This window comes from Pseudorca crassidens, chromosome 20 (assembly GCF_039906515.1).
Source record: "Pseudorca crassidens isolate mPseCra1 chromosome 20, mPseCra1.hap1, whole genome shotgun sequence".
Lineage (NCBI taxonomy): Eukaryota > Metazoa > Chordata > Mammalia > Artiodactyla > Delphinidae > Pseudorca > Pseudorca crassidens.
Window position 1 is genome coordinate 62,083,163 of NC_090315.1, and position 27,874 is coordinate 62,111,036.

The window sequence follows — 27,874 nt, forward strand, 5'->3', positions numbered from 1 at the left end:
GGAATATGAGCAATTGGGAGTGATGTGAAGACCTGGGAAAATCTCCAAGATGCCTGGGCCTGGTCTGTAACCAAGCAGTCGGAGCTGTGGCCCCGCCGGTCGTTATCAGACGTGAGGTCCAAGGAGGAGCAACGCAGACGACAGGGCTGAGCCAGACGCTTCACTGGAGACAGATCCAGAGGGAAGCTACGACGCTGAGGTCCGCTGGGAAACACATCCCGAGTGTCGGGACTGTGGCCGCCTTGGCCCCGGGTCCTGCAGAGCCTGCAGGACGGCAGGGCTTGGCCCCAGCTCACGTTCACAGCCTAGGTCTTGTCTCGGGTCCTCGTGTCTTGTTTGCAGCTGAGGTGGAACACCTCCTTTTCCAGGCTGTCTCCCGTCTTGAGCATCCTGGCACTCGTGCAGCCACTGGCCCCAGCAGGAAGAGAGAAGGATACATGCCTGGCGGTTCCTTTCATACACAACATCCGGGGGCAAGTCCACAGAGAATGGGTTAGTGGTTGCTGGGGTCGGGGGAAGATCCGACAGCTGACGGGGACAGGTTTCTTTCTGGGCTGATGGAAAGTTCTGGAGCTAGATGGAGGTGATAATGGAACGATGTTGTGAATGTGCTTAATGCCCCTGAATCCTAGGCTTTATAATGAATAGCTGCATCATATATGGATTTCACTGTAGTTTTTAAATCTTTGGAAGCAAAAGAGAAGGAGGGGAGGAAGGAGGAGGAAGATGCGGCGGGGGCGGCCCCCAGGACCTCAGACAGAAGACGGGCTGAGGAGGACAGGGCAGCGCCATCTAGCAAGCGGAGCCCTGTGTCGCAGACCTTTCCAGGCGTGTGGATCCCAGAGCACTAAGCAGCTCGTGGAGTTTGCCAAGTGGGCTTCCCGGGACTTTGCTCCTGTGACAAGTCCTCATTGATAACAGTTAAAATACAGGACCTGAGGGGCTTCCCCGGTGGCGCAGTGGTTGGGAGTCCGCCTGCCGATGCAGGGGACGCGGGTTCGTGCCCCGGTCCGGGAAGATCTCACATGCCGCGGAGCGGCTGGGCCCGTGAGCCATGGCCACTGGGCCTGCGTGTCCGGAGCCTGTGCTCCGCAGCGGGAGAGGCCACAACAGTGAGAGGCCCGCGTGCCGCAAAAAAAAAAAAAAAAAAAAGGGCCTGAGACCTTGAAGTGAAGCGTTTGGCCCTGGAACCTCTGCCCCGCCTCAGCTATTCATTCCAGTGGCCACGGGGACTCCACTGCGGCCAGGGCACCACCTGCCCTAACCTTTGCAGGTTCAAAAGCTGATTATAGCCACACAGGGGTGAAGACGCTGAGCCACGCACAGGCGCCTAACAAGCGAACCGGGACGCTGGCTGTGTCACCCCTGCCGTGAGGACCCGCTCGCCCTCTGGCATCTGGCCCACTGCAGTCCCTCGCCAGCGACAAACTGCGGTCATCAGTGCCCTGACCGCTCAGCCAGGCGCTCCAGTGAGATAGAAGTGCCCTTGCATCTTGCCCTGGGCGCCGGGCGGCCCTCCCGAAGTGACCTGGAGGCCCTGTAGGGTGTTCGGAGCCCTGGCTGCCGCTCTGCGTGTCCCGCCTAAGGCTGTGCTACTGGCTCCTGGGGCTTCGCCCCGCTGTGTGCACGTGAGAAGGGGCAGGACCCCTGTGTGCGCACGTCATGTCCAGGCGGGATTCCCACGTGTGTGCACGTGACACCCACGCGGGATCCCCCCACCTCCGTGTGTGCACGTGACGTCAGGCAGACCCGAGCACCTCAGCGTGCAGCTCTGTCCTTCAGAATCCTGCTGACCGCCTCTTTCCCTCGCGCCTCCCCGCCCCTTGCAGGCTCTGTGGGGACCCCGCTGCCCGGCGTCGAGGTGCGCATTGTGTCAGAAAACCTGCAGAAGAACGGCTACCCCTACGTTGTCCACGCGGAGGGAAATGAGGAGGACACCAAGGTGAGCCCCTGTGTTCTCTCTGGTGGCACGTGGGCATCACACGGCCACGACCACCCAGGAGGCCGATGGCAGAGGTTGAGTCCCCACCGCTCGGGGACGGGCCTGAACTGCGGCGCCGCTGGCGGGCCTCGACTCAGGGCAGTGCTGGTGTTTGGGGCGTTGCCTGCCGTGTGGACGGTGCAGTGCAGAGTGAGGCCCAGCAGGGCTCCCCGCGCTCAGCCAGGCTCCTCCTGGGCTCTGTCCTCTGGGCCACGTTGAGATGGGTCCTGATAGCCTCAGCTAGGAGAGCCCGAGTTCAAGCAGAGATCATTGTCGGCAGGATCTTGTTAAAAGTTCTGCGCTGGCGGGACGCTGGCACCCGCTCGGAGTGGACGCCGACAGTGTCAGCGGCCCCCAGCCTTGCAGTCGCCCATTTGGACAGATTCACGGAAGCTGTAAATTGAGGTTCCCCGCTTGGGAAGTCACTGTTCCCTGCTTTCTGTGCTGTTCTAAGCTCCGGGGGGCAACGGGAAGAGAGAACTGTTGTCTCGTTTCAGTGAGGACTTCACAGCCACAGGTCTGCTGGTCACAGGTGATCAGGGTCACAGCAGAGTGAGGGCTTCACAGCCACAGGTCTGCTGGTCACGGGTGATCAGGGCCACAGCAGAGGTTCGGGTTTTGCTGGAGGTGGAATTTTGATTTGAGAGATTGTTTTCTCCACAGAGGATGTACATACTCTTGACCTCTGTCACCCTGAGAAGTTTTAAAAGCTGAAAGTAGCAGCGACCCTGCCTCTCACTTGTGCCGGGAGGGGCGGCGGACAGGCCCTGCCCTTGTGGGCCTCGGTCTGCAGTGGGAAACGGCAGCATTCAAGAGATGGTTGTTGAATGTCTTAGCTCGAGAACGTAGGCGCAACTTGGGTGGTTTTTACTGTAATTTTATGAAAAATGACACCAAGAAGTATGTGTCCGTTTACGCAGGAACCTCTCACCTGGACCCCCTTGCTGGGCTCGTGCCCCCTCGGCCTCTCCTCCCACACGTGATGGCCCTCCAGACCAGCCTTGCTCCCGCCCACGCTGTGTGGGCAGCTTTCAGGGTGGCCTCAAGGTCCCCAGCCGTGGCTCTCGCTCCCTGGCTGCCTGCTGCCTGGGCTCTTGCGTCAGCCCAGCTGGTCCAGGGCCGTCAGCCATGCCCATGGCTTAGGGTCCTTTTCTGGCTCTTGGCCTGTGCCCTGCGGTCCTCTCTGCCCCTCGGGGACTCGTGCTCACACCCGAGTCACCTGTCCCAGCGTCCAGCCCTCCTGCAGTAATGAGGCTGCCTCCCCTTGCTGGATGCTCGGTCCGTCGGTTCTGGGTGTCGTTCCGGGGACCCCGCTTGGGAGGAGGTCCCCAGCAGAGCAGCGTCGGGGGCATGTGGGTCCATCAGGCAGTAGCAGCACAGATGGCAGGGGGGCTCCTGCACTGCCCTGCCTGAGCACCTGTAATGCTGGGTGCGGCAGGGATGCTACCAGAGAGGAGGTGTGGGTGGACAGCGTCTCCCTCCTCAGTCACACTGAAGTTTAGCAACTTGGGGCAAGCAGCCGCCCCCTCACCCGGCTCCTGCTGGGGGCTGTAGGGGTTTCCTCAGTGAAACGCGCTCAGAATAGGAGGTGGCAGCCTGGCCCTGAGCATCTTGACGGTCTGAGAAGGAAGCGCGTGGTCCACGGTGTGGGGGCTCGGGGGCGGTGGAGACAGGGCAGGGATGACGATCTGCTGGCCACAAGCGAGGCCTCATAAACGTGAAGTTAAGGAGACCTGGAGCTCGCGGCGGCGTGTTCTAGAACGTTTCCAACTCAGTCGAGGGGTCAGTGAGACACACGGTCCAGAATGGAGCCGTCTCCATGGCCGATGACGGCCCGGGGCGGAGAGCGCAATCACAGGCCGGTTGCCCCCGGGGGCTGGGGTGGGCCTGGGCCTGGGCTCGCTCCCCGGCTGGTCAGAGGCCACCACCGTCCCCCCCTCCCCGCTGCCGGCAGCACGACAGGGGCACTCCCCCGCTCCCGTGGCTTTCCCCAGGAGCCGCCTCCCCGCTGGGGTATTGCTCACCGCCCCGCCCCCGGGACCCTTAGAGGGGAACAAGGCCAGACTCCACACTCAGGCGGGCGAGACCTCCGTGGAGCCTCCGCCTGGGTCCCTGCGCTGCGCAGGACGGGCCTGGACGGGGTGCGCCCCGAAGGCAGGAGAACCGGGCTCAGGCCTTGCTGAGGAGGCGCCTGCGCTCGGCTTCTGTGACGTCACAGGCACTCCCCGTTGCTGACGGTGGCGGTGAGGAGGACGCCGGCTGCTCGCCTGGCCTGGAAAGTGCTGGCTCTGTCCCTGAGGGGGACTCACAGGGAAAACCCACCCGCTCTCTTGATCGCCGCCCACGCTCGGCAGGTCCAGACGGCAGGGACTCTTTCATGTTCTGAAATCTGGGGGCTGCAGGCGGTGTGGTTCAAGGTTTTTGTTAACATTTAATTGAAAATCACTTCAAACTTACAGGGAAGTTGCAAAAATGCCAGTGTGCAGTAAGCCCGCGCGCCCTTTCCCGGTGCACTTGCCCTTCCCCTCTGTCAGGGCGCCATGCGGGCCAGCATGGGCTCCTGCAGCGTCCGTCCTCCTCTCACTGCCTGCCTGCCGCTATCCCCGTCCCCCCCCCCCATGATGCCGCGTGGCGACTCCCTCCACTGCAGGCTCTCTGGGGTCAGGGTCCTCTTTGCTTGTCATAAGGGCACATCTTGAACTTGGAAGTACCCCCTAAGCCTGATGGTCACAGGCCCTTTGACCCAAATGGCAGGCGCAAGGTCAGCGCAGGCGCATTGACCAAGGAGATGTGTGCAGCGTGGCAGGCGTGCGCGCTGAGCCCGCGGCGGGGCAGCAGGGCTGGTGGTGCGCCAAAGCCTCGCTGGGGCTGACCTCTCTGTGGGGTCTGTGGCTGGGGCCTCTCCATCCTCCCTTCCTTACTCCTCTCCTCCAGGCCGCACGTGGGGAGCCCCCCCGGGCTGGAGCCTGGGGAAGGAAGCACAGCAGCGGTGACGGCGCCCACCAGGCGGTGCAGCGCTGCGGTCAGGGTCCCCCGCCTCTGAAGCCTGAGAGCTCTTGCTTCTCTGGCAGGAACCGACCGCCGAGAATCAGGAGTGGTGAGCAGGGGGCTCTCGGGCCTGTGTCTGCCCCGCAAAGCGGAGGCCCAGGGGAGGACAGGAGCCCTGCAAAAAGGGGTGCTCCCAGGCAGCAGGGAGAATCCGGTCCACTCCTGCCAGCCCAGAGCAAGGGCAGGGGGAGGCTGTGGAGGCCGGATGCCCGACGCTCAGGGGATGCTCCCTTGTCCTGGGTACGGTCAGGGTCCCCTGCGCACCCTGCAGAGCATGGCTGGGCTCCTGCCGTGGATCCCCGTCTGTGTCTCCCAGCGTGCGGGTGCCCTGGCCGCAGCCTCCACGGCTCTGCAGCCATCGCTTCCTGAGTCTTGCGCTTCGTCCGGCGGGACATCAGGGGCTGGAAGAGCGGGCAGCCTCCCCCCAGCGTGAGGGTCCCCTGGCCCCGGTGAGGTGGTTCCAGCTTCACGGTGTCCTCTGCCGTCTCCCGTGAGGCCCTGGGGATGGGGTAGGGGGCTTTGTTTGCTGCGATGCTGCTTTGTCCCTCTTCCCAGCTGGCAAACTCTGCAAGCACGTGGTGTGGTCTTTCTCTTTTTTTTAAATTTAGTTATTGAGGTGTAGTTGTCTCTTTATTTATTGTTTCAATTTGCTCACTTAACGTAAGACCCAAATGCCAGCCAGCAGAGACGGGTCCATTGACAGATACGGGCCACACTGCCGTGTAACGCAGAGGTGACCAGGCCTCACGTGGAATCCTCTTGTCTTGCAGAGGATGCAGACACCCACGTGGGGTGTGGGACAAGCTGGGGCAGGAGGACAGCGGCAGCGAGCGCCGCTTTCTTTTATCCCCTTAAAATCAGTTACTTGGGCTTCCCTGGTGGTGCAGTGGTTGAAAGTCCGCCTGCTGATGCAGGGGACACGGGTTCGTGCCCCGGTCCGGGAAGATCCCACGTGCCGCGGAGCAGCTGGGCCCATGAGCCATGGCCGCTGAGCCTGCGCGTCCAGAGCCTGTGCTCCGCAACGGGAGAGGCCACAACAGTGAGAGGCCCGCGTACCGCAAAAAAAAAAAAAAAAAAAAAAAATCAGTTACTTCGTGTGGCTGACGTGCAAGCTGCCGCCCTGGACAGTGGGCTGATGTGTGGGTGCCTGTGCTCCCCCCGCCACCCGCCTCTCCCGTGCTCCCTCTCGCCACTTCCCCTGTCGCTGCCATGGACCATGGATTGCTGCACGGACCGTGGAGGTGGGGACGGGGACAGGGGCCCTGTGGGGCCTGGGCACGCTCTGCCCTGCGATGAGTGGTGGGGCGCTGTCCCCACAAAGGCACTCACTTCAGACAAGCAGCTGACCGTCGTCAGCCGTGTGCTTCTGCCTCTTAGGGTGAGGTGGGTCCACTACCTCTTTTCCAAGGGCCTGGTAGGAGGTGGCAGGACCCTAAGTGAGGACTTTCACATGGGAAAGCGGGTCCAGTAGGCCCCCTGACGTGCCAGGTGAGCATCTGGAGCACTTAGCACCCTGTGCCGCTTGCCTGCCCCCAACTGTGCTTTTAATGTCCCCCTGGAGCCACCCCGCCCCCTCTGTTGGCTTCATCCTCCGTGTTGTGAGGACCGGCTCCTGCCCCTGGGCAGTGGGCAGTAAGCCACACAGCCCTCCCATCGGGATGCATTGGGAGCGGGGCCCACGGCCCAAGAGGCGCCAGGCCTTTGGGGGCAGGCTCTGCCGTGTGTCCGGTCCTGCCCCCTCACCTGGGCTCCCACACCTTCCGCCAGCTCAACTCCCCCTCCTTGGAGCTTGGGTCATGGTTCCACCGGGGACTTTACAGTAACTCCCGCCTCTGAGATGCTTTCAGATGAGGAAGCACGTGTTCTCACACCGGCAGCTCTTGGGCACGGCCCTGGCCGCCCAATGACAGAGTGGCCCTCGAATGAGGAGTACATGTGTCAGGTGTGGGTGCCCTGGGTCAAGACGTTCCTGTGCACCCGAACGGGGTCCCCTGTGAGGGCACCCAGACTTTTCACTGCAGGGTGGATGGCAGGTGTGGTCTGAAGCCACGCAGTCGCCGGGAGTCCGGGTTTTGGATGCGTGCCTTGCCCCCTGCACCCAAGCTGGGTCCCCAGAGTACGGGGACTGCCCGCCCAGTGCCATGGACGGGTAGTGTAACTCCACGTGGTTCTGAGGCCTGGCGGCAGAAACCTGCAGCGCCCTGGCTCTGCCTGTGACCTGGTGATACGCAGGACGGATTTGAGTGGAAGGCAGCGTTTATGGTTACGCATTATTTTAGGTTGTTTGTTATTAGAACTTCGAATTGGTGGTTCACTTTCCCCCTCCCTGAAGAAATGAAAAAATGCCTTGTTTTTGTCTGGCGTAAAGAAAATGGTGGCGTGTCTTAGTTTCCTTCTGTTAAGGATCTTTTTGAAGTGGACCATTTTCTTAAGGCTTTATTGCGTTGGTTACAGTATTGCTTCTGTTTTGGTTTTTTGGCTGTGAGGCATGTGGGATCTTAGCTCCCAGACCAGGGAAGCCGCACCCCCTGTATTGGAAGGTGAAGTCCTAACCTCTGGACCGCCAGGGAAGTCCCATGTCTTAGTTTCTTGATACTTGCTTTCTGTAGACCAGAGACTCCCTGGCAGATCTGTACAAAAATTAGAATTGGGGGGTAGGTGTGTCTTTGTGGCATTGAACCCAGGATGGGCGTATTAGGTGAACCTAGGAACACGCTCAGATGGAGTGTTGAGTGGGTGGCGCTGGGTAGGTGAGGGGTCTTGAGGGGATTCCGTTCAGAGAGTTGGTTCCGGTTCCAGAAGACCCTGACTCTATGCTCCGCGTGTCTGTGGCCACAGAGCCTGCATGCCAGCAGCTCCCGAGCTCGGGGGCTGGTCTGCGTGTCACGGGAAGGGGCAGAGCAGTGTCCGTGGACAGTGGTCATCCTTGTTCGCCAAATCCATGTCCCATCCGTGGCGAGGCACAGCCCAATTTCAGAGATGCTAAACGTGAAAAAGTGTTCTGTGGAGTTCAAAAGTTAGTATCTTGCATTTCATGCAACTTGCCTGGAGGAAGCTTGTGAATATCTTTTCTTACCATGTGAAATCAGGAATCTAGGACTCAGTGCTGGGGGTGGGCAGGAAGTCCGCTCTGACTGGGTGAGCTCTGGTCCGCTTCTTGCCCACCATACAGGCCTGCTCGCCTGCGGTCAGCATGCACCTGGCTGTGGGTCCAGCATGATGGAGGAATAAAGGGAGAGTCCACAGACGACAGGAGCTGGAGTGAACGCAGCACAGGGTTGGGTGATCGTGTCTGTAAATTAACACACAGTAGGTATTGTCAGGACACAAGCACACAGTGATTTGAACAGGTGATGTGCAATACCCAGAATGCCTGCCCTGAGACAGAAGAGTGACTGTGATAAGAGGTCTCTGTAGGGCACCCAGTGCTGGGGAGTGCTGAGGAAGAGGACACAGGGATGTGGATTTCTAAGGTAGAATGGAACTCAGTTAGAACTGCCCATTTCTCCCTTCAGTTCTGTCAGGGTTTTTGCTTCATATGTTTTGACAGTTTGTCCTTAGGTGTGTGAATAAAGTCTCTTTTCTCTGATATTAGTACAGCCACCCTGGTCTGTTTTGGTCAGTTGCTATTTGCAGGAATATCTTGATCCATCCTTTTACTTTCCATCCACCTGTGTCTCTGGATCTCAAGTGAGTTTCTTGTACGAAGGCTATACAACTGACCCTTGAGCAACATGGGTTTGCACGGGTCCACTTATATGTGGGGTTTTTTTTCCAGTAAACATGCACTACAGTATTACACGATCCACGGTTGGTTGAATCCATGAATGTGGAACCACAGATACAGAGGGCTGACTGTAAAGTTATATGCAGATTTTCAACTGTGTGGTGCGTCTCTGCCCATAACTCCCACATTGCTCAAGGGTCTACTGTCGTTGGATCATGGATTTTTATCCATTCCACCAATCTGTCTTTAGACTGGAGAATTTAATCCATTTACGTTTAAAGTAATTACTGATAAGGATGGACTTACTTCTGCTATTTGTGTTCTATGTGCCATATAGCTTTTTTTGGTCCCTAATTTCCTGCATTTCTGTCTTCTTTCGTGTTTAGTTGATTTTTTTTTTTTCGGTATGCGGGTCTCTCACTGTTGTGGCCTCTCCCGTTGCAGAGCACAGGCTCCGGACGTGCAGGCCCAGCGGCCATGGCGCACGGACCCAGCCACTCTGCGGCATGTGGGATCTTCCCGGACCGGGGCACGAACCCGCGTCCCCTGCATCGGCAGGCGGACTCTCAACCACTGCGCCACCAGGGAAGCCCTTAGTTGATTTTTTGTAGTGAAATGTTTAAATTCCTTTCTCATTTCCTTTTGTGTATTTTCTCCAGCTAATTTCTTTGTGGTTGCCACAAGGATTACATTTATCTTTCTAAAAATTTTAACACTAATTTGGATTTATACCAGCTTAACTTTAATAACATGCAAAAACTCTGCTCCTTTACAGTTGTGTCCTTACCTCTTTCAGCTGTTGATGTCACAAGATTACATCTTTATACATTCTGTGCCCTAAAACATAAGTTAATTCTTTTCAATGTATTAGTCTCCTAAATTACGTAGAAAACAAGATTTGGAGTTACAAACCAGAGTTTGTAATACTAGTTTTTACACATAATTTTTTTAATGTGTTAGTCTCCTAAATCATGTAGAAAACAATGTGTCATAGTAAGTGTATTTACTTCTGTTGAGATCTTTCTTTCTCCATACAACTTCGGTGTACTGACTAGGTGCTTTCTTTTAACCTGCAGGACTCAGTTGAGCATTTCTTGCAGGGCAGGTCTAGTGGTCACAGACTTCCTCAGCTTTTGTTTATCTGGAAATGTCTTAATTTCTCCCTCACTTTTGAAGAACATTTTTAGTGGATATCGGATTCTTTGTCAACTTTTTTTTCTTTTAGCACTTTGAATATATGGGTGCACTGCTTCTGGCTTCCAAAGTTCTGATGAGAAATCTGCTGACATAATCTTATTGAAGATCTGCGTCCGTTTTGCCCACCCTGGCTTCCACAGTCTGTCTGCAAGCTGCTCTAGGAATACATGCACAGCTGCCTGCGGGGGCGGGGGGAGCGGTAGCTGCTACAGAGCTAAGAGCTGAAAATGACCAAAATTAACCACAGTTTACCCTCCAAGCCTTCCCCTGGAAGTTGCAAGCCTTCAACAGACTCCAGGTTTCAAAAATAGTTACATCAGACAGATCCTGCCTGTGCAGTTGCTGTCCAGGTGGGAGCTGGATTCCTGGTGTTTCTTGCTCTGCCCACTTCCCCTCTGGTTACTTTCTTACTGTTGGGTTTCAAGAGTTCTTTGTCGGATATCTGATTTGCCAATATTTCCTCCTAGTTTGTGGCTTGTCTTTACATTGTCTTGTATTTCATAAAGCAGAAGTTTTTAATTTTCATGAGGTCTAATTTCTCTCTTTCTCTTACTTTTATGGATCACGCTTTTGGTGTTATCTCTAACTCCAGGTTACAAAGGTTTTCTCCCGGAAGTTTTATAGTTTTACGGCTTACATTTATATCTATTGTGCATTTTGGTGAATTTTTGCATTACATATGAAATTTAGTTGGAGCTTATTTTTTTTCCATATCCAGTTGTTCAAATACCATTTGCTGAAAAGACTACCCTTTCTTCTTTGCAATTTTGTCAAAAATCAACTTTACATGTTTCAGCAGGTTCATGTATAGATTGTGTATTCTCCTCCACTGGTGTGTGTGTCTGTTCCTTTGCGACACCACAGCCTTGACTCCTGTGGCTTTATCGTGAGCCTCAGGACTGTTATTCTACCAACCTTTTTCTTGTTCAGGGTTTTTTGTTTTTTGTTTTGGTTATTCTAGTTCTTTTGCTTGCTCATACCAATTTTAGAAATAGCTTGTCTGTATCTACAAAAAATCCTTTTGGGATCTTGGTCACAGTTGCATTAAACCTATAGATCAATTTGGGAAGAATTAACATCTTTACCTCGATGACTCTTTTCAATCCATGAACACGGTGCCCCTCTCCATTTACTTAGGTCTGCTTTGGCGGGGGGTGGGGGAGTGGATGTGTGAGGTTTTTAGCATGCTGCTCCTGAACATGTTCTGCTAGGTTTATACCTAAGTATTTCTTCTTTCCTCCATCTCTTTCTCCTCTTCTTCTTCTTTTTCAATGATTGTAAATATAGAATTTTTTGTTTCTAATTGTTTATCACCAGCGTATAGGAATACAGTTGATTCTAGTGTATTGCCTTTGTATCCTGTAGTAATCCTGGTAAATTTGTTTTTCAGTTTTAGGAGGATTTTTTTTTTAATTCCTTGAGATTTTCTATATACACAATTATTTTCTGCAAATAGAACAGATTTATTTATTCTTTTCCAATCTGTATGCCTTTTATTTCTTTTTCTTGCCTAATTGTCCTGAGTAGATTTTCCAGTATGATTCCAAATAGGAATAGTGAGAGTGGATGTCCTTGTCCTATTTCCAATTTATGGGCAAAGACCAAATGTCTTTCACTATTAAGCATGACAGTAGCTATAGGCTTTTTGTAGATTCCATTCTATTTTTGATATGCCGAGAGTTTTTTTTTAATATATAAATTTATTTATTTATATTTTATTTTTGGCTGAGTTGGGTCTTTGTAGCTGTGCGCGGGCTCTCTCCAGTTGTGGCGAGCGGGGGCTACTCTTTGTTGCAGTGCATGGGCTTCTCATTGCGGTGGCTTCTCTTTTTGCGGAGCGCAGGCTCTAGGCATGCGGGCTTCAGTAGTTGTGGTGCATGGGCTCAGTAGTTGTGGCTCACGGGCAAAGAGCACAGGCTCAGTGGTTGTGGCACACTGGCTTAGTTGCTCCATCTGCGGCATGTGGGATCTTCCCGGACCAGGGCTCGAGCCTGTGTCCCCTGCATTGGCAGGCGGATTCTTAACCTCTGCACCACAAGGGAAGTCCGAGAGTGTTTTTTATCATGAATGGATTTTGGATATTTTCACATGTCTTTTTTGCATTGATTGGGTTTTGTTCATTAGGCTGCTGGTATGGTGGACGGCACGGATGATTTCCCTGGTGATTCCAGGACAGACCCCACTTGGCCGTGGGGGGGTCATTCTTTTTATTCAGTACTGGATTTGCTTTACTAACGTTTTGTTGAGGATCTTTGCATCTCTGTTCATGAGGGATTTTGCTCTGTAGTTTTCTTGCAAATTCTTTCTGATTTGGGTATCAAGGTAATGTAAGCATCATAAAATTAGTTGGGAGGTATTCCCTCCTCTTTTACTTTCTGGAAGAGATTGCATATAATTGGTGTTATGTATTTTATAGAATTTCCACTGAAACCGTCTGAGCCTAGAGGTTTCTTCTTTTGGAAGGTTTTAACTATGAATTCAGTTTCTTTAATAGTTAAAGAACTATTCAGGTCATCTATTGCATCTTGGGTGAGTTTTGGTAGATTGTGGTTTTTGAGAAATTGAATACTTGATGCGCATAGAGTTTTTCACAGTATTATTCCCTTATTGACCTTTTAATGTCTGCATAGTCTGAAGTGATACACTTCCCACAACTCATGTTGATAAATTATGTCTTCTATTTATTTTTTCTTTGTTATTCTTGCTAGAAGATTATCCATTTTTAAAATCTTTTTTCAAAGAATTCACTTGAGGATTCATTGAATTTTCTCCATTATTTTTCTCTTTTCAATTTTTTTTCTTTTTTTAATTTTTGGCCACAACCGGCAGCATGTGGGATCTTAGCTCCCTGGCCAGGGACCAAACCTGCACCCCTGCATTGGAAGGCGGAGCCTTAACCACTGGACTTCCGGGGATGTCCCTCTTTTCAATTTTTATTGGTTTCAGTTTTTATCTTAATTGTTTCTTCTCTTCTGCTTGCTTTTGGCTTCTTTTTCTCTTTTTCTAGTTTCTTAAGGTAAAACTTTAGGTTATTGATTTGAGATTTTTTTCTTTTTTTCTAATATGTGCATTTAATGATATGAACTTCCCTCTAAACATTGCTTGAGCTTTACCCCTGAAATTTTGATATGTTGTGTTTTAATTTCATTCAGTTCAAAATATTTTCTAATTTTCTAATTTTCCTTAAGACTTCTTCTTGACTCATGGATAATTTAGAAGTGTGTTGTTCAATTTTTCTGTTATGGATTTCCAGTTTAATTCTACTACAGTCAGAAAACATACTTGATATTATTTCAGTTTTTAAAAATTTGTTAAGCTGTGTTTTATGGCCCAGAATGTGGTCTTTCCTGGTGACTGTTCTAGTGCACTTGAACAGAGTGTGTATTCTGCTGGTTTTGGTTGGGGTGTAAATGTCAGTTAGATGAAGAAGGTTGATGGTAGTGTTCAGGTCTCTCAAAGCCATACTGGTTTTCTGACTACTAGTTCAAGCACCAAGTGAGGAGTGTTGAATTCTCCAGTTATAATTATCTGTCTGTTTCTTCTATCAGTTTTTTTTTATACATTTATTTATTTAATTTTGGCTGTGTTGGGCCTCTGTTGCTGCGTGCAGGCTTGTCTCTAGCTGTGGCGAGCAGGGGCTACTCTTCATTGCGGTGCGCGGGCTTCTCATTGCGGTGGCTTCTCTTGTTGTGGAGCACGGGCTCGAGGCGCACGGTCTTCAGTAGTTGTGGATCACAGGCTCTAGAGCGCAGGCTCAGTAGTTGTGGCGCACGGGCTTAGTTGCTCTGCGGCATGTGGGATCCTCCTGGACCCCAGCTCCAACCCGTGTCCCCTGCATTGGCAGGTGGATTCTTAACCACTGCACCACCAGGGAGGCCCCCTCCTATCAGTTTTTTGTTTCATGAATTTTGAAAATCTGTTGCTTGGTGAACACACACTTATAATTACTATGCCTTCTTGGTGAATTGACTTTTATCATCATGTACTGCTGCTGCTAACATTCTGCTGTTAAGTTTATTTAGTTTGGTACTAATATAGCCACTTCCATTTCTTTCGATCGATGTTTGTATGGTATATATTGTTCCATCCCTTTGCTTCTAACCTACCACGTAACTGTATTTGAAATGAGTTTCTTATAGACAGCACACAGTTGCGTGATGTATGTTTTTTAATCTAATCTGAAGTTTGTCTTCTAATTGGCCAGTTTAGACCATGTGCATTTAATGTGACTATTGATATGTTTGAATTTAAGCCTCTCATTTGTTATTTGCTTACTGTTCTGTCCCTTGGTTTCTCATTGCTTGACTTCCCTCTAACTGCCCTCTTTGGGGTCAATTTTTTAGTATTCCCTTTTAATTTATCTGTTGAGTTTTTGAACACATGTCTTCTAGTTTTTTAGTAGTTGTTCTAGGGACTACAAAATACATACTTCACTTTTTGAAATCTACTTAGACTCAACATTTTGACACTTCCAGAAGAACACAGAACTCCTACTACATGTACTGTCAAAGAAAAATTAATCATCACTCATGTTAAAGATGATGGGGTTGGCTTCCCCGGTGGCGCAGTGGTTGAGAGTCCGCCTGCCGATGCAGGGGACACGGGTTCGTGCCCCGGTCAGGGAGGATCCCGCATGCCGCGGAGTGGCTGGGCCCGTGAGCCATGGCCGCTGAGCCTGCGCGTCTGGAGCCTGTGCTCCGCAACGGGAGGGGCCACAGTGGTGAGAGGCCTGCGTACCGCAAAAAAAAAAAAAAGATGATGAGGCCGACTCAGGACCGTCACGATGGCTGTAGGAGCCACTGCAGTGGGATTTGCAGGAGGGGAGAGAGATTGAGCTCAACTTCAGATACAGCATCGGCAAGTGTGGGTTCACAGCCAAGGAGCAGGTGGAGTCATTGGATGGAAATTTGCAAAGAGGAAACATCAAGGGTCAGGGGGATGCTGGCTAAACCGACCTAACAGGATCTCTGAAAGCCTGGTGGTCAGACATCAACTGCGAGATGGTGGGGGATGAGGAACCTGGTCAGATATGAGGGTGAGCAGATATCAGGGTGGAGGGGGCCTCTTACTACACTGACTTAGCCAAGTTCTTGCTAAAACTGGATTTTTTTTAAAGGTTTTTTTTTCCTTTTGCTTGTCTTTATGGAAATGAGGTTAGTTTTTTTTTTTTAACATCTTTATTGGGGTATAATTGTTTTACAATGGTGTGTTAGTTTCAGCTTTATAACAAAGTGAATCAGTTATACATATACATATGTTCCAATCTTTGTCACCACTCTGTGGGTCACTTTGCCCTCTCCCTTTTAGGTTGTTGTTGTCATACGTAACGTCTATGTATACGGTAAGCTCCATTAAACAATGTTACAATTTTTGCTTTCAATGGTCAAAATATTTTTAAAGTACTCATGAGGAAAAGAATAGTCAGTTTTATTCAACCAGATATTTACCAGTTCTGTTGCTTTTCCTTTACTTCTGATCTTCCAGGTTCATTCGGGTGTCATTTCTGTTCTGACTGAAAACTCTGTAGTCATTTGTCTTAGGTCAGATCTGCTGACGACAAATTCTCTTCTTTCTTCATCTAAGAATGTCCTCACTTTATCTTCATTCCTGAAGGTTATTTTCACTGGATTTGGAATTCTGGGTTGACCGTTATTTCAACACTTAAAAAATATGTTATTCCACTTTTTTCTGGCCTCCATTGTTTCTGCTGAGAAGTCAGTAGTCGTTGGAATGCCTCTGAGTTATGCTCTGCTGTCAAGATTTTTGTCTTTCTTTTTAGTTTTCAGTGATTGGATTATGATGTGTCTGGGCTTGTCCTGCTTGGGGTTCATGGGGCTTCTTGAATCTGCACATTAATGTATTTCACCAAACTTGAAGAGTTTTAAGCCAAATTTTATCAACTATCTTTCTGCCCCTAGCTTCCCTTCTGGGAATCCAATAGTGTGACTGTTAGCCCTTGTGGTGTTGGTGTAGGCTTCTGAGACTCTGTTCAGTTTTTCCAATAGTTTTTTCTCTGTTGTTCAGATTGGGTAACTTCTATTGTTCTGTCTTCAAATTCTCAGATTCTTTGCTTTGTAATCTCCATTTTGCTCTTGAGCGCATCCAGCAAATTTTTCTTATTTCTGTTGTTGTGTTTTTCAGTTCTAACATTTCCATTTGGTTCTGCTCTGTGCCTTTTATTTCTCTGCTGAGACTTTATATCCCGCTTATTTGCAGTGTTTTCTCCCTTACTTGTTGGAGCACATTGATGACACGCGCGTTCACGTCTTTCTCAGGCACTCCCAGCATCTGTGCCGTCTGGTGTTGTCCTGCACTGATGGCCTTTTTCCATAAGGTGGACACTTGCTTGGCTTTCCATGTGCTGAGCAATTTCGTGTTGTGTCCTAGACATTTTGGACATCGTGTAATGAGACTCTGGACCTTGTTCAGTTCCAGTGGAGGGTGTTGGTATTTTTGTTTTACTATTATCTAGTTGACTTAAGCCTGCCAGTTCCAACCTGCCATCTCTGGGGCTGGTTTCCACGTCAGATTATTTTCACAGCCTTTGCCTTGCCGTGTATACCTGCCCGGCAGGTGTGCCACCCCATGGCCAGGCTGACCTTGGCAGTGGAGGAGATAAAGGATGGCAGTGGAAAAAATGGTGAAATACAAATAAAGCCTGCAGTTTAGTTGAACAAACAAACACCTCCTCTGAGCAGGCTGATGGCAGGAGCTCGGCTGGGCCCAGAACATGCAGCCCGGTCCCCTCGGTGACATCACTCCTGTGTGAGAACCAGGGTGATGAGTCGACAGCAAGGCTTGGGAACAGAGCTGCTGTGGGGCAGACTCTCCTCACCCTCTGCCTGCAGGGTTGGCCCCGGGGGCGTCCAGCTTGCCGTCCAGGCCTCAGACAAACAACTCAGACGATTTTACAGCACGTTTCAAAGGGGCTCTGATTTTTTTTAAAAAAGGGGGATATTCTTTCCCCAGGAAAGTTCATCCCAGGTGGGAGCTGATGAGCTGAACAGGCCTGTACGGCACTTGATCTCATGGGTCACAGTTAACTGTCAGCCAACTCTGTGAGCACGGAGCCAGCGACGGTGCACCCGAGGGGCTCGCTGGGCCCCGCGGCGTGTGGTGCCGCCTCGCTGTATCCTTTCCTGGCATCACAGACATCGACTCCGTGTCCTCTAACACGCAGCCCCCTTCCCGCCCTCGCTGTGCTCCCAGCGGGGGAAACGCTGAGATCCCTGCTTCTTGACCACCTCGCTGTCCTAGGCGCCCGGCTCTCCCTCCTTAACGGGCTGCCCTGTGGGCTCCCTTCCTACCCCGAAGCTGCCGACCCCGAGCTTCTCCAGCAGCCATGGCAGGTGTGGGCAGCTTGCCCTCTCCTCCCGTGTCCGCAGTCGGTCCAAGAGTCACCCTGAAGACAGAGTTTCACGGGAGCGTGGCCTTTGGAGGTGGACAGTCAGGCAAATGGGGCCCAGCAGCGAGCTCTGGGGAAGCGAGGTGGACAGCCCCCCGGGCGGGGCAGGCGCGGAGGTGGCGGCCGGCGTGACCGAGGTGGGCACGGAAAGCTGCGTTTGCTGTCTTTCCCACCCAAGTGTCTAATTTCAGGAGAGCGTGTGGGCCTCGGGAGGGGCGGGGGCAGGTGGAGACGTGCCCTGGAGGGGCGAGCTCTGACGCCCACCTCTCTCTCCTGTTGCAGGTGACCCCAGGGTTTGAAGAGAAGGAGGGGGAGCTCCTGGTCAGGGGGCCCTCTGTGTTCCGGGAATACTGGGACAAGCCGGAGGAAACAAAAACCGCCTTCACCTCGGACGGCTGGTTCAAAACAGGTAGGAAGGAGGGTCCAGAGGGGACGGGAGGGTCACCCGGGTACCACCGCACCGGGACGTCCCCACAATCCTCCCTGGCGGGCAGAGATGGGGTGGGGTACACTTTGTGCTCCCGTCTTAAAGGCTGCACCTCCCACACTGCACCCCAGCCCCCCTGAGGCCTCTAGAAGGAAGGTCCCGAGGCCATGACCCACAGGGGGGCTAGCAGCCCCCAGCCCTGTGGCCAGGCTCCCGTCCTGTCCCTTGGCCCAGCAGCCCTGCACGAGGTGGTCTCTCTGCCCCTCGTGGATCAAGACTCTCCTTCCCGAGTGACCACTGCACTCCGCCTCCGAGACCCTCCTGGGCGCCCCGCCCTCCCCGCCGCCGCCACCCCCTGCTTTGTAACCCCGCCCCCGTTTTCATAGAAGGAGGTTGGTTTGCACTTTGGTTTGGGTCCCTCGTTACGTTACTCCCTGCCCTGCACTCTCTCGCCTGCTAGAGCAGCCCGTGGAGCCAGAGCCCAGGGTCTGTGCGTGGGCAGGCAGGCACCCACCCCCCAAACTCGGAGCCCTCTCACCGCAGGCGCACCCGGGGCCCGCTCTGAGGAGCCCCACCCCTTCCGTCCACCCCGCCCCCCTCCTTGGTCCCAGCGGTCCCATCCATGTGGACGATTCGGCAGGTACTGGGTGTACTCACGGTTGCAGCTGCATTGATTCACTGCGTTTGTGTTCACACGACACACCGGAACAGCAGCTCGTGACAGCCAGAAGGTGGGGTTCTGGGCTTTCTCTTTTTCTTATTGCCTGTCTGTATTTCTAAAAGTTTTGTACTGAAAATGCATTATTTCATAATAATAATCTTAAAGCAGTATTTTCCAAAAAGGAAGGCCTATTCCCCCGTCCGTCATGTGCTGGCCTCATAATTAGAAACGCACCTCTTGCCAGGTCTTCTGTGGACCACAGAGCTGAAGAGAAACGCTGTGTGAGGGGGGCGGCCGTGACGGGGTGCCGGGCGCACCTGGGGGTGGGCAAGGAGGCGCGCAGTGGGTGTGTCCTTGGCCTGGCAACGCCTTGGGGAACTGCGGCCGGCCGATAGCACACACGTGTCTTCTCCACGGGCTCAGGCCGCACGGGTTAGGAAGGGCAGAAATCACCTCCAATCTGCCGCCGTCGTGGGCCTGAGGTCACCAGGTGACAGAGCCGGCGGCCACGTGCAGACCCCCCGAGGTCTCGGGGTGCTGGGGCTCCGCTGGGTGGGGCTTGAGGGGGAAGGGGCACATGAGGGGTTCTCCTGGGGGACCTCGGGGCTCCATTTCGGGCCCCCCAGAGCAGAGGCCTGTGCCAGGAGCCCTGGCCAGCGCCAGCAGAGGGCTCTGTGGTTGGGGCCCAGGAGCCCGGGCCACCTGTCCGTGCGGCACATTCACACACGCCCTGGCTTCCCTTTGTAAACTTCGCGTTCATACGGGCCAGCCTGGTGGCAGCCAACCACGATCGTTGTCCTTTAAATGCAGTATTTAAGCAATACTACTTTTGAGCTAATCTTGCTTTTTTGTGGGTCCCTCCCGTAGCCCTCCGAGTGTCCTGACTTGGAAATCTGACTTCCTGGTGGCCATCCTGTTTCATTTTTAAATGCAGCTAAGGAGCTGCAACTTTTTTTTGAAGCACAGGAACCAAAGCCCTGTGGGTTCTGCAGATAGCAGGGCTCGCGGAGCACTGGGCCGGCAGCGCTGCGAAGCGCAGGGCAGTCGGCGGTAAAACATTTTAGTCCCTGGTCGTGATGAATATTTCAGTTGAAAGGAATAGCATGCATTAATTATCGTAAAGAGATGTCTTTAGGAAAATGATTTTGAAATTCAGTTTAATTTCATTGTAATGCGCAGCAAACAGGAAGGGAGTCTGTGTGTTTAATTGGCTCTCGGGGGTGAGGCCTGGAAGCCGCGTGCCTTTGTCACAGGCCATTAGCGATACAGGCTGCATAATGAGCACGGCAATCAGCTCACAGCTGCTGCTCCTCCGGGGGAGACCGTGATATTAAATAGAAATCAGGATGAATTAAACTTAACCCTTTCCCTGGCCAGCCCTTCCTGCCACACAGATTGTGGCCCGGGCTGGAGAGGGGCCGCACCCGGCCGGCTTCTCCTCAGAGGCCTCCTCCGTGTCTGGACGAGAGGAAAGAGGCCTCCCTCGGCCGTGCCAGCCATGGCCACCCTCCCTGCCCTGCGTGAAGCCTGGTTTCCATCGCCAGGGAGCTCCTTGCCAGCCCCAGGGGTCCTGGCTGCAGCTCAGGCCGGAAACCAAAGCTCTCTATCCAGAAGCACCTCCGATGGCGACCCTGATCGTGTTCCACCTGCTCACGCCAGGCTGGGGAGAACCTTCCACACGCACACGGGCCCAGTGCCGGCCGGGGCAGGGAGACGGCAGTGCCGGGAGCCCCCCTCTGCTCAGGGCTTTACCTTGCCCCTGCGGACGGAGCTGAGGACACAGGGATGCAGGGACTGGGCTGAGCTGGGCTACAGCTCCTACCCTCTGGACATGGTAGAAAGACTGTGACTGAACACGAGGAAACAGAAATGGTAGCTCTGCCTTATTCTAAAGAAGATTTCCTTGCACCGTTTACTGTTAGGAAGTGACGTAGTAAACTGCACACACCTAACGACACGTCAACACAGTCGTAGAAGAAATTTAGGTAACTGGGGAAAAGGTCTGTACGGAGACCCTGCAGAACGTTAACGGGGCTATCTTGGTGCTGAGTTTACTCCCTTTTTTTCCTTCTCTAATGAGCACATGATGTTATCAGGGGAAAACATAAAAGGCTATTTATATAGCAGGAAACAAGAGAGCCCTGGGTGCGCACGTGGCCGAGGTCTGCAGCCTCGGTGGAACGTGGAGTCCACCGAGAAGTCGGTGAGGGCCAACTGGGGCCGAGGGAGTGGGTCCCTTGAGCCCAGTAGCCCCAGTAGGAAAAACGAGCCACGGCCACGGGCAGATCGAGAGGAAGTGCAATTGGACATAAAAATACGGAAAACGTTTTACTTCCTGGTGGTGAAAGAGCAAGTATGGAAACAGTCTCCTTTCACCAAACTGCCAGAGATTCTCCCGAAGTTGACACTTGGTGCTGTGAGGCAGGTGCTTGGCACCCGCGGGCGGGTTGTGTGTCAGGAGGGCTCCTGGGAATCCGTTCAAAGGAAACCGGGTGCGCGGCGACGCGTACGATGTTTATAAAGTGGGAAATTGGAGTCCGTTGTTCTGCGCTGGGCTTGTGGGTGCCTCGTGGTGCATCCAGACCAGGAGGATCATGAGCCTTTTGCAGCCACGACTCGAGTGATCCTGGCCTGAGGGAGCCCCTGCTGGCGTGCACCACACGCGTGTGTGTGTGTGTGGCCGTCATGCGGGTTTGCACCGCCAGGCACAGACGCTAGCTGCTGTCTCTGTGATTGTCTGTCCCTTTGTTTTCTCTCTGCCGGTGTTTCCTCAGTAAGCTTTGTTCCCTTACAAACACGGACGAGAAGTATAAAATCTTCCCAGTTGTCATGTGACGAAGGCCCCAGGGTGGACCCAGACGTGAGCTCCGTCCTCTTGCCCAGCCGCTCACTCAGAGCCATGCTGAGCTCTGATGTGGTTCTCCAGAAAGCAGTGCTTTTATTTTGACCAACAATAGTTAGGAATCAGGCAGCGTGTTGAAAGGAGGGCGCCCAGGGCTTCGTGTTAGGGGTGTGACAGCACATGTAGCTGGAGGTGGTCGACCCCTTCACGTCTGCTGACCGCGTACGACCAGAGCCCTGGGCAGGGCCCCCAGGCCCCCCAGGCCCCCCAGGCCGTGTGGTGTGGTCAGGCTGCCGATCCCGCCGGCCCCCGCCGCCCCGCGGGGCTTGGGCTCTGTGTGGAGGCGCCCTGTGAACAGGAGGCTGGGGCTGTGTCGCGGGCCTGTCTGCTGCTCGTCCCTTTGTTCCCCAGCGGTCGTCAAGAGCTTTTCCTCCATGTTCTTCTGAAACGCCGGGCTTTGTTGGAGTTAAGTCTCCAAGCCACCTGGAGTGGCTTCTGTGCGGACGGCGTGTCCCCATCCTGCGCGCTCCTGCTGGGCCTCTGCGCTGCCCTTTGTTTTTTGTTGTTGTTTGTTTTTCTGGGTTTGTTTGTTTGTTTGGCTGCACCAGGTCTTAGCTGTGGTGTGCAGAATCTTTAGTTGCGGCATGTGGGATCTAGTTCCCCAACCAGGGATCGAACCTGGGCCCCCTGCATTGGGAGCGCAGAGTCGTAACTACCGGACTGCCAGGAAAGTCCCTACGCTGCCTTTTGGCCGCTGTGTCTACCCTGGTCGGCCTCAGACCTCTGGGCAGAAGATCTTTGTTTTTATCAAGGTCCCATGTGCGCAGCTGGAAGGCTCCAGCGGTCTGTCTGGCTTGGGAAGAAGGACGCGTGGCCCTCGTACCCCAGCCGTGCCCATCTTGGCCACCTGGAGGCTGCCAGACGCCTGTGGACACACCGTTCAGGGTTGAGCCACGTGGGAGCCGCAGTGTTTCCCGAGGCGGGAGGGCCCATCTGTTCTGGCCTCCAGTCCTCCTGGGAGACCCCCCCCGTGCTTGCCACCCACGCCAGTGCACAGCTCCCACCGGCCTCCTTTCTCCTTGTCGGCCACGTTCCCCAGGAGCCTCCTGAGGCTGGGCGGGTGGGAGGTGAGCTCTGGAGAGCTCGTGTCTGCCAGCGTCTTCGTCCTGGCTGGGCCGGGTACAGGAGTCTGGGCTACAAATTGTCTTTACTGCTGTCAGGCCTCCACGTGTGCTGCCGGCTGCAGCTGCGTTATTCCTGGCGCGTCGTGACCTTTCCCCTCTTGAGGTCCTAGAGAATCTTCCCTTTGCACTGGGAGCCCTGAAGTCGACAGGCACGCACCCCGGGGGCTCTGGAGACCACGTCTTGTAATTCCGGGTGTTGATGGCTGATTTTCTCCCCTCTGATGCCCAGCAAGGGTCCGGGGGCTGAGAGCAAGAAGAGGGGGTGGGGAGGCCCAGCCACCGCTGCTTAGGGCCCATGGGCTCCCGTGTCGCCGTCCACCCTCCTCCGTCCGCAGAGAAGGACCGGCGGCCGTGCGCTGGGGGCCGGTGCCGCTGTTCCTCGCTCGGCCCGTCCTCGCCACCTCCTGCAGGGCGCCTGCCACCCTGGCCGTAACCCGCCTCACACAGCCTCCCTCCAGCCCGCGGGGTCTGTCCGCTTGCTTTCCAGCCGCCAGTTCCCTCACCATCACGCCCTCTCCTGTCTCCTGTGCATGGCTTTGTGCCTTGAAAACGACAGTTGCTGTTGATTTTACTCCAAGAGGGAGAGAACCAAGCTGTGTGCTCAGGCGAGGCTCTGCTCTGGGAGGTTGTCGTGTCTTCGTCTTCCTTCTAGCGTCTTCCTTGGCCTCCTGCACAGCCACGTGTGAGGGGCACAGAGCCGCTGGGGCCTCCTCCCTCCGTCTCCACGGGGCCCCTCCTGGGTCTTCTGTGTCTCGAATATCCCTCTGCCCCGCCCCCTCACGAGGACGTGTGTGATCACACTGAGGCCACCGGGTAGTCCAGGGTGGTGTTGACATCTGTCGGCGACCCTGCCTGACGGTGGTCCCGGGAAGCAGCAGGGCTCTCCCGCGGGGCTTTTCCTCACTCAGCACACAGACCCCCAGGCCTCCCCCGGGACAGTGTCCGTGTGTCCTCAGCGCCATCCCTACCACTGCGGTGCCTGGCTTTTCTCAGAGAAGATCCTAATTCTCACTGCTCTTCATCAGGCTGGGTGAGGGTCAGTATAAGAGCTGGTGACAGGAGACAGTGCAAGGAAGCCGCTGGAACTGTGAGCTGGTGCATGGGGAGGGGCACCTGGAGATGCCACAGAAGTGATGTCTGAGCAGAGGGACAGTGAAGGGGATCGGGCAGATGGAGAACCAGATGCCGCAGATGGGGTAGGGGGTGTGAGCACCCCTGGGGTGAAGACCGTGGCTGGGGGCCCTGCCGTAGGGCGTGTGGGTGCAGCCGTGGGGAACTCTCACCCTGACTTAAGTTGGCGTCACACAGAGCAAAGAGGGTGCAGGCGACATGGCCAGAGGCCCTGAAGCCATGTCGGCCTTGGTATGGGCAATGGGGGCATCCCTGGCAGGACCAGGGCAGGGCAGTGACCCCCACCCCCAACACTGCTGGGTCTCTGGCCGGCGGAGGCCTGGCTGGGCCATTGGGTGCATTTAAGGGGCTGGTGTCCAGTGGTTGGGAAGCCGTCAGGAGACCCAGTGGCTGTCCAGTGTGGAGGGGACATGGCTGGAGCCGGGGCCGCACAGCAGGAATGGGAGAGGGGCCCCGGTGGGCCTCATGGGATGGGGGCAGACTGCGTCCTGTCCCTGTGGCCCGCCTTTTACTCCACGCCTGCATCCTTGCCCGCCAGCCGGCCACCTGCTCCATCCCTCTGTCCGGAACACCTGCAGGAGCCCGGCTCCTGCTGCATCACAGCCCACCGCAGCCAGCCAGGCAGTGCCATCCATCATTTCCTAGGCTGGGACGCCCCGCGTGGCAGGTCGCCAGGAGTGTGAGCTGACGGAGGGGCCTCCTGCGCTGGACGGTGTGATGTATCATGAAGTATTGATGATTTATTCCAGCTACTCACCCGTGTGCAGCCTGGGGTGTGTGACAGCAGACGGTGAAGCATCAGCGCCGCTCGCAGAGTGCACGGTGGGCGTCCCCACGTGCACAGGCTCACACGTCCGTGCACACGTGTGTGTGCACCCTCACACTCAGCCCCACCCCGCCGACCGCAATGCCCTGTCTGGCGTGCAGCCCCGCCCTCACTGAGCTCGTCGGCCCCCCCCCCCTCCCCTGCTCAGGTCTCTAGCGCCTCCTGAGGTGGGACCGCGTGGGTCCTTAGCTGGGCAGGGCTCCGGCCAGGACCACGTCCAAGAGAAGTGGGAGGGGAAGCCCCGGCGCTGAGCATGGCGGGTGGGGGGGCGGGGTCCGTCCCTCCTGCCAGACCCCCGTGTGACACGGCGTATGGCCCAGAGCCCTGTTGGGAAAGGGCCTGCTGTGGCCAGGACCCCAGGGAGGCCCTGAAGCTCTTCTTTCCTGCCTCCGTGGCCCTGGGCTGTTTCACGGGGGTCCTGCCTGGCCCTGTGGGACGCCGCCACCTGCCTCGGGGCAGGGCCACGGAGGCGTCTGGCGTGGCGTCATGCGAGGTCCCAGCCGTCCGCCTGCTGCTTGCTGCCTCGTCCCAGAAAGGCGTTGACGCTCCCAGATGCGGGGCCCACACGTGCCGGGGAGGGTGGCACTCACATGCGTGTGCAGCGCCCACTGCGGCCGAGCCAGGTGCCTCCCACCGACCCGAGCCTCTCCCCAGGTGACACGGCCGTGTTCAAGGACGGCAACTACTGGATCCGCGGCCGCACGTCCGTGGACATTATCAAGAGTGGCGGCTACAAGGTCAGCGCCCTGGAGGTGGAGCGGCTCCTGCTGGCCCATCCCAGCATCACGGGTGAGCGGCCAGGTGCCCGGACCCTGACCTCTGGATGACACAGCTGCACTCGGCCACCCGGGCTGTCTCGGGACCAGTCCAGATGTGTCTTCCTGTGTGTGTGTTGTTGACAAAACGGGGACCAGGTACCCATGAGGGGGCACAGCACCAGGGCCTGCCTCCCATCCCCTCCCCACCCCTCCCCACAGTCGGCCTGCTCCCCCGCCCCCCGCCTGGGTCCAGGCTGGCCAGGTGCAGGCCGGGACCCCGTGCTCAGGAGTGGTGGCGTCCTGGGACGTCCTGGCCCCTCAGAGGCTCCGTATCCCCTGTCTCTGGCCACTAGGCGGGCTTCCCTGGGGCGGCGGGTCCCAGGTGTTTCCCGCAGGTGCCCGCTGCCCTGCAGCCTGCGGTGCTCGCCCTCTTGTGCTTCTGAGGTCCCCCACCCTCTTCTTTCTCCACAGACGTGGCTGTGATCGGAGTTCCAGATGTGACGTGGGGCCAGCGGGTCACCGCAGTGGTGACCCTTCAAGAGGGACACTCGCTGTCTCACAGGGAGCTCAAAGAGTGGGCCAGGTGAGGGCCGGGCGGGTGGGCGGGGTCTCGGGCTGGGGGCTGAGGGCCAGGTGACGTGGTCCTGTAGGAGCTGCGCTCCCCGCACCACACACACACGCACACACACGCATACGCGCACACGCACACACATACATGCACACATACACACTCATACGCGCGTGCAAAGGGCCCCAGGGAAGCTGTGTCGTGACGATGGGAGCAGATGCAGGACCCCGACCCCTGACTCAGGTGTAAGCTTCCGAGGCCGGGTCAGAGGTGGATGGGGTCCCATGGTGAGTGAGTGCGTCCCCTCCTGGGTGTAGGAGGAGCCTTGTCAGGGAAGGTCCGTTCCCAGGAGCTGAGCTCAGAGCCATCCCGATGGGACCCCAGGGCGTGGGCTGAGCAGGCTCCGGGCGCTGCTGGGCCCGAAGCACGTGCAGAGCGCAGGGCATCACACGGGCCCCTGGGCGCCGCTGCTGGCCCCAGGCCAGAGCTCAGAAAGGAGCTGTGAGTTACATCCCCAAGGCCTTTATTTTAGATCCAAGAGGTCCCTCCTTCTGGTCCTCTCTCCCCACACCCCCTACCCGACTTGCCTCCTCCTCTGCACTGAAGATATTTGTGGCTCAGCCACCGTGATTTCACAAACAGGAGGAATCCTTGTTTATCAGGGCAGCACAGCTGGGCGATTAGATTCCCCTGGATTTGCAAAATCACAGTGGGAACTTTGCAGTTTCACAAAGGCACGAAGAAGATTCTAGTCGGCTTTGCCGCTTTGGTTAAGCAGTTGCTTTGTTAAAGAAAGAACCTGCCATCCTGTGCTGAGAGCAGGTCTCCTGGGCCACGCCCGGGGCTCCCGTCGTCCCCTCACCGCAGGGGCCCGGCTGGGGCAGCGCTGCGCTGTGTGCTGAGGCTTTGGGTCCCTGGGGAGATGCTCCCAGCAGGGCGGGCCTGGGGCGGGTGGTCAGCCTGCAGTCTCCACGCGGCCGGTTCCCTGGGCTTTGTGTCCTCCCACGGGGCGGTCACTGGACAGTGACCCCGCGGCTGCCCACGCCCTGGAGGGAGGGCAGGGACCTTCCTTTCAGAGCGCAGGGCCGGCTCCGCCCCCTCATGGGGGGAGTGGGGGAGGGGCCTCCGAGCTTTCAGACGTTGGCTCAGCGAAGCTGCTTTTTCTTTCTGTGTCCTGTTCGTTGCCATTTGGGGGGTCTTTTTTAAAGGGTGTTGTTTTTTTAATAATGTCTTCCCTTTTGCTGCCATTTTTTTCATTTCTGAAGATTCTTGAATCTTACAAGACCGCCAAGCAAAGGGCTGTCCTACGTCCTGCTGCAGACCCGGCGCTGTGCTCCCAGCCGAGTTGGGGGGGGCTGGCACCCCCCGCCCCAGCTCAGGCACCGCGACACTTGGAGGGGCCGGCGTGGCCTCTGGGCTCGGTGGCAGCACCACGTTCCCGGTCTGGGACATGGCCCGCCCTCCAAACTGTCCAGTTGCAGTGGCCCACGTGGGGCTTACACCCCGGGGATAATTCAGAAATCCGGTGTCCAGATGGCGCAGGTGCTGCTGTCCGATCAGACCGTGGAGGGGAGATGCTGCTGGGCCCCCGGGCCACCTCCCTTCCCCACGGGGCTGAGCGGTGGAGCTGAGGCCGCCGCTGCCCACGGGGCTTTTCCCACAGGGAAGCTGGCTCTGTAACAAACCACTCAGCCCTGCTGTGCTCCTGCCCAGGGCTTCAGTTGGCCTGGGAGCTGCTCTGACAGTTTCCTATGAGACCAGTTGGTAAGCTGACGCCCCTCGTAGGAGACCAGGGTTTGTTCTCAGAATCCGCGGGTCTGCAGGCTTTAGGGTGCGTCCCTCTACGTCCTCAGCTTCTGCTTCTTCGTGGTGGCTGTGAGTTAGGCTTCCGGCTGTGTGTCCTGCCTTTGCTGTGACCCCACCCCGCCTGTGCGCTGTCGTCCTACCTTTTATGTCGTTACAAGCCCCACTTTTTGTTCAAACGGTTATCTCTTAAGGAGGATTCACGAATAAGGAAGATGACACGTATCCTGTCTGGCACTCTCCCCCCATGGCGGCCCCTCCCACCACAGACCCTCAAGTGTGGGGAGTGGGTCAGCTGCTGGGGACCCCAAGCTCC

The 27,874-nt window shown here is 55.4% G+C and overlaps 1 protein-coding gene across 8 annotated transcripts in view; it reads left to right on the forward strand.

Moving 5' to 3' along the window:
• ACSF3 (acyl-CoA synthetase family member 3) overlaps positions 1–27,874 on the forward strand; it is a 62,412-nt gene that overhangs the window by 27,933 nt on the left and 6,605 nt on the right. For 7 of the 8 annotated variants that reach the window (XM_067720672.1, XM_067720668.1, XM_067720673.1 and 4 more), the window contains 4 exons: positions 1,830–1,942; positions 17,641–17,767; positions 25,084–25,218; positions 25,659–25,770. In XM_067720672.1, coding sequence (XP_067576773.1) covers positions 1,830–1,942; positions 17,641–17,767; positions 25,084–25,218; positions 25,659–25,770 — 487 coding nt within the window. Of the gene's footprint in view, positions 1–1,829; positions 1,943–17,640; positions 17,768–18,425; positions 18,517–25,083; positions 25,219–25,658; positions 25,771–27,874 lie in introns of those variants that run through there. The other variant, XM_067720675.1, reaches the window with a different exon arrangement.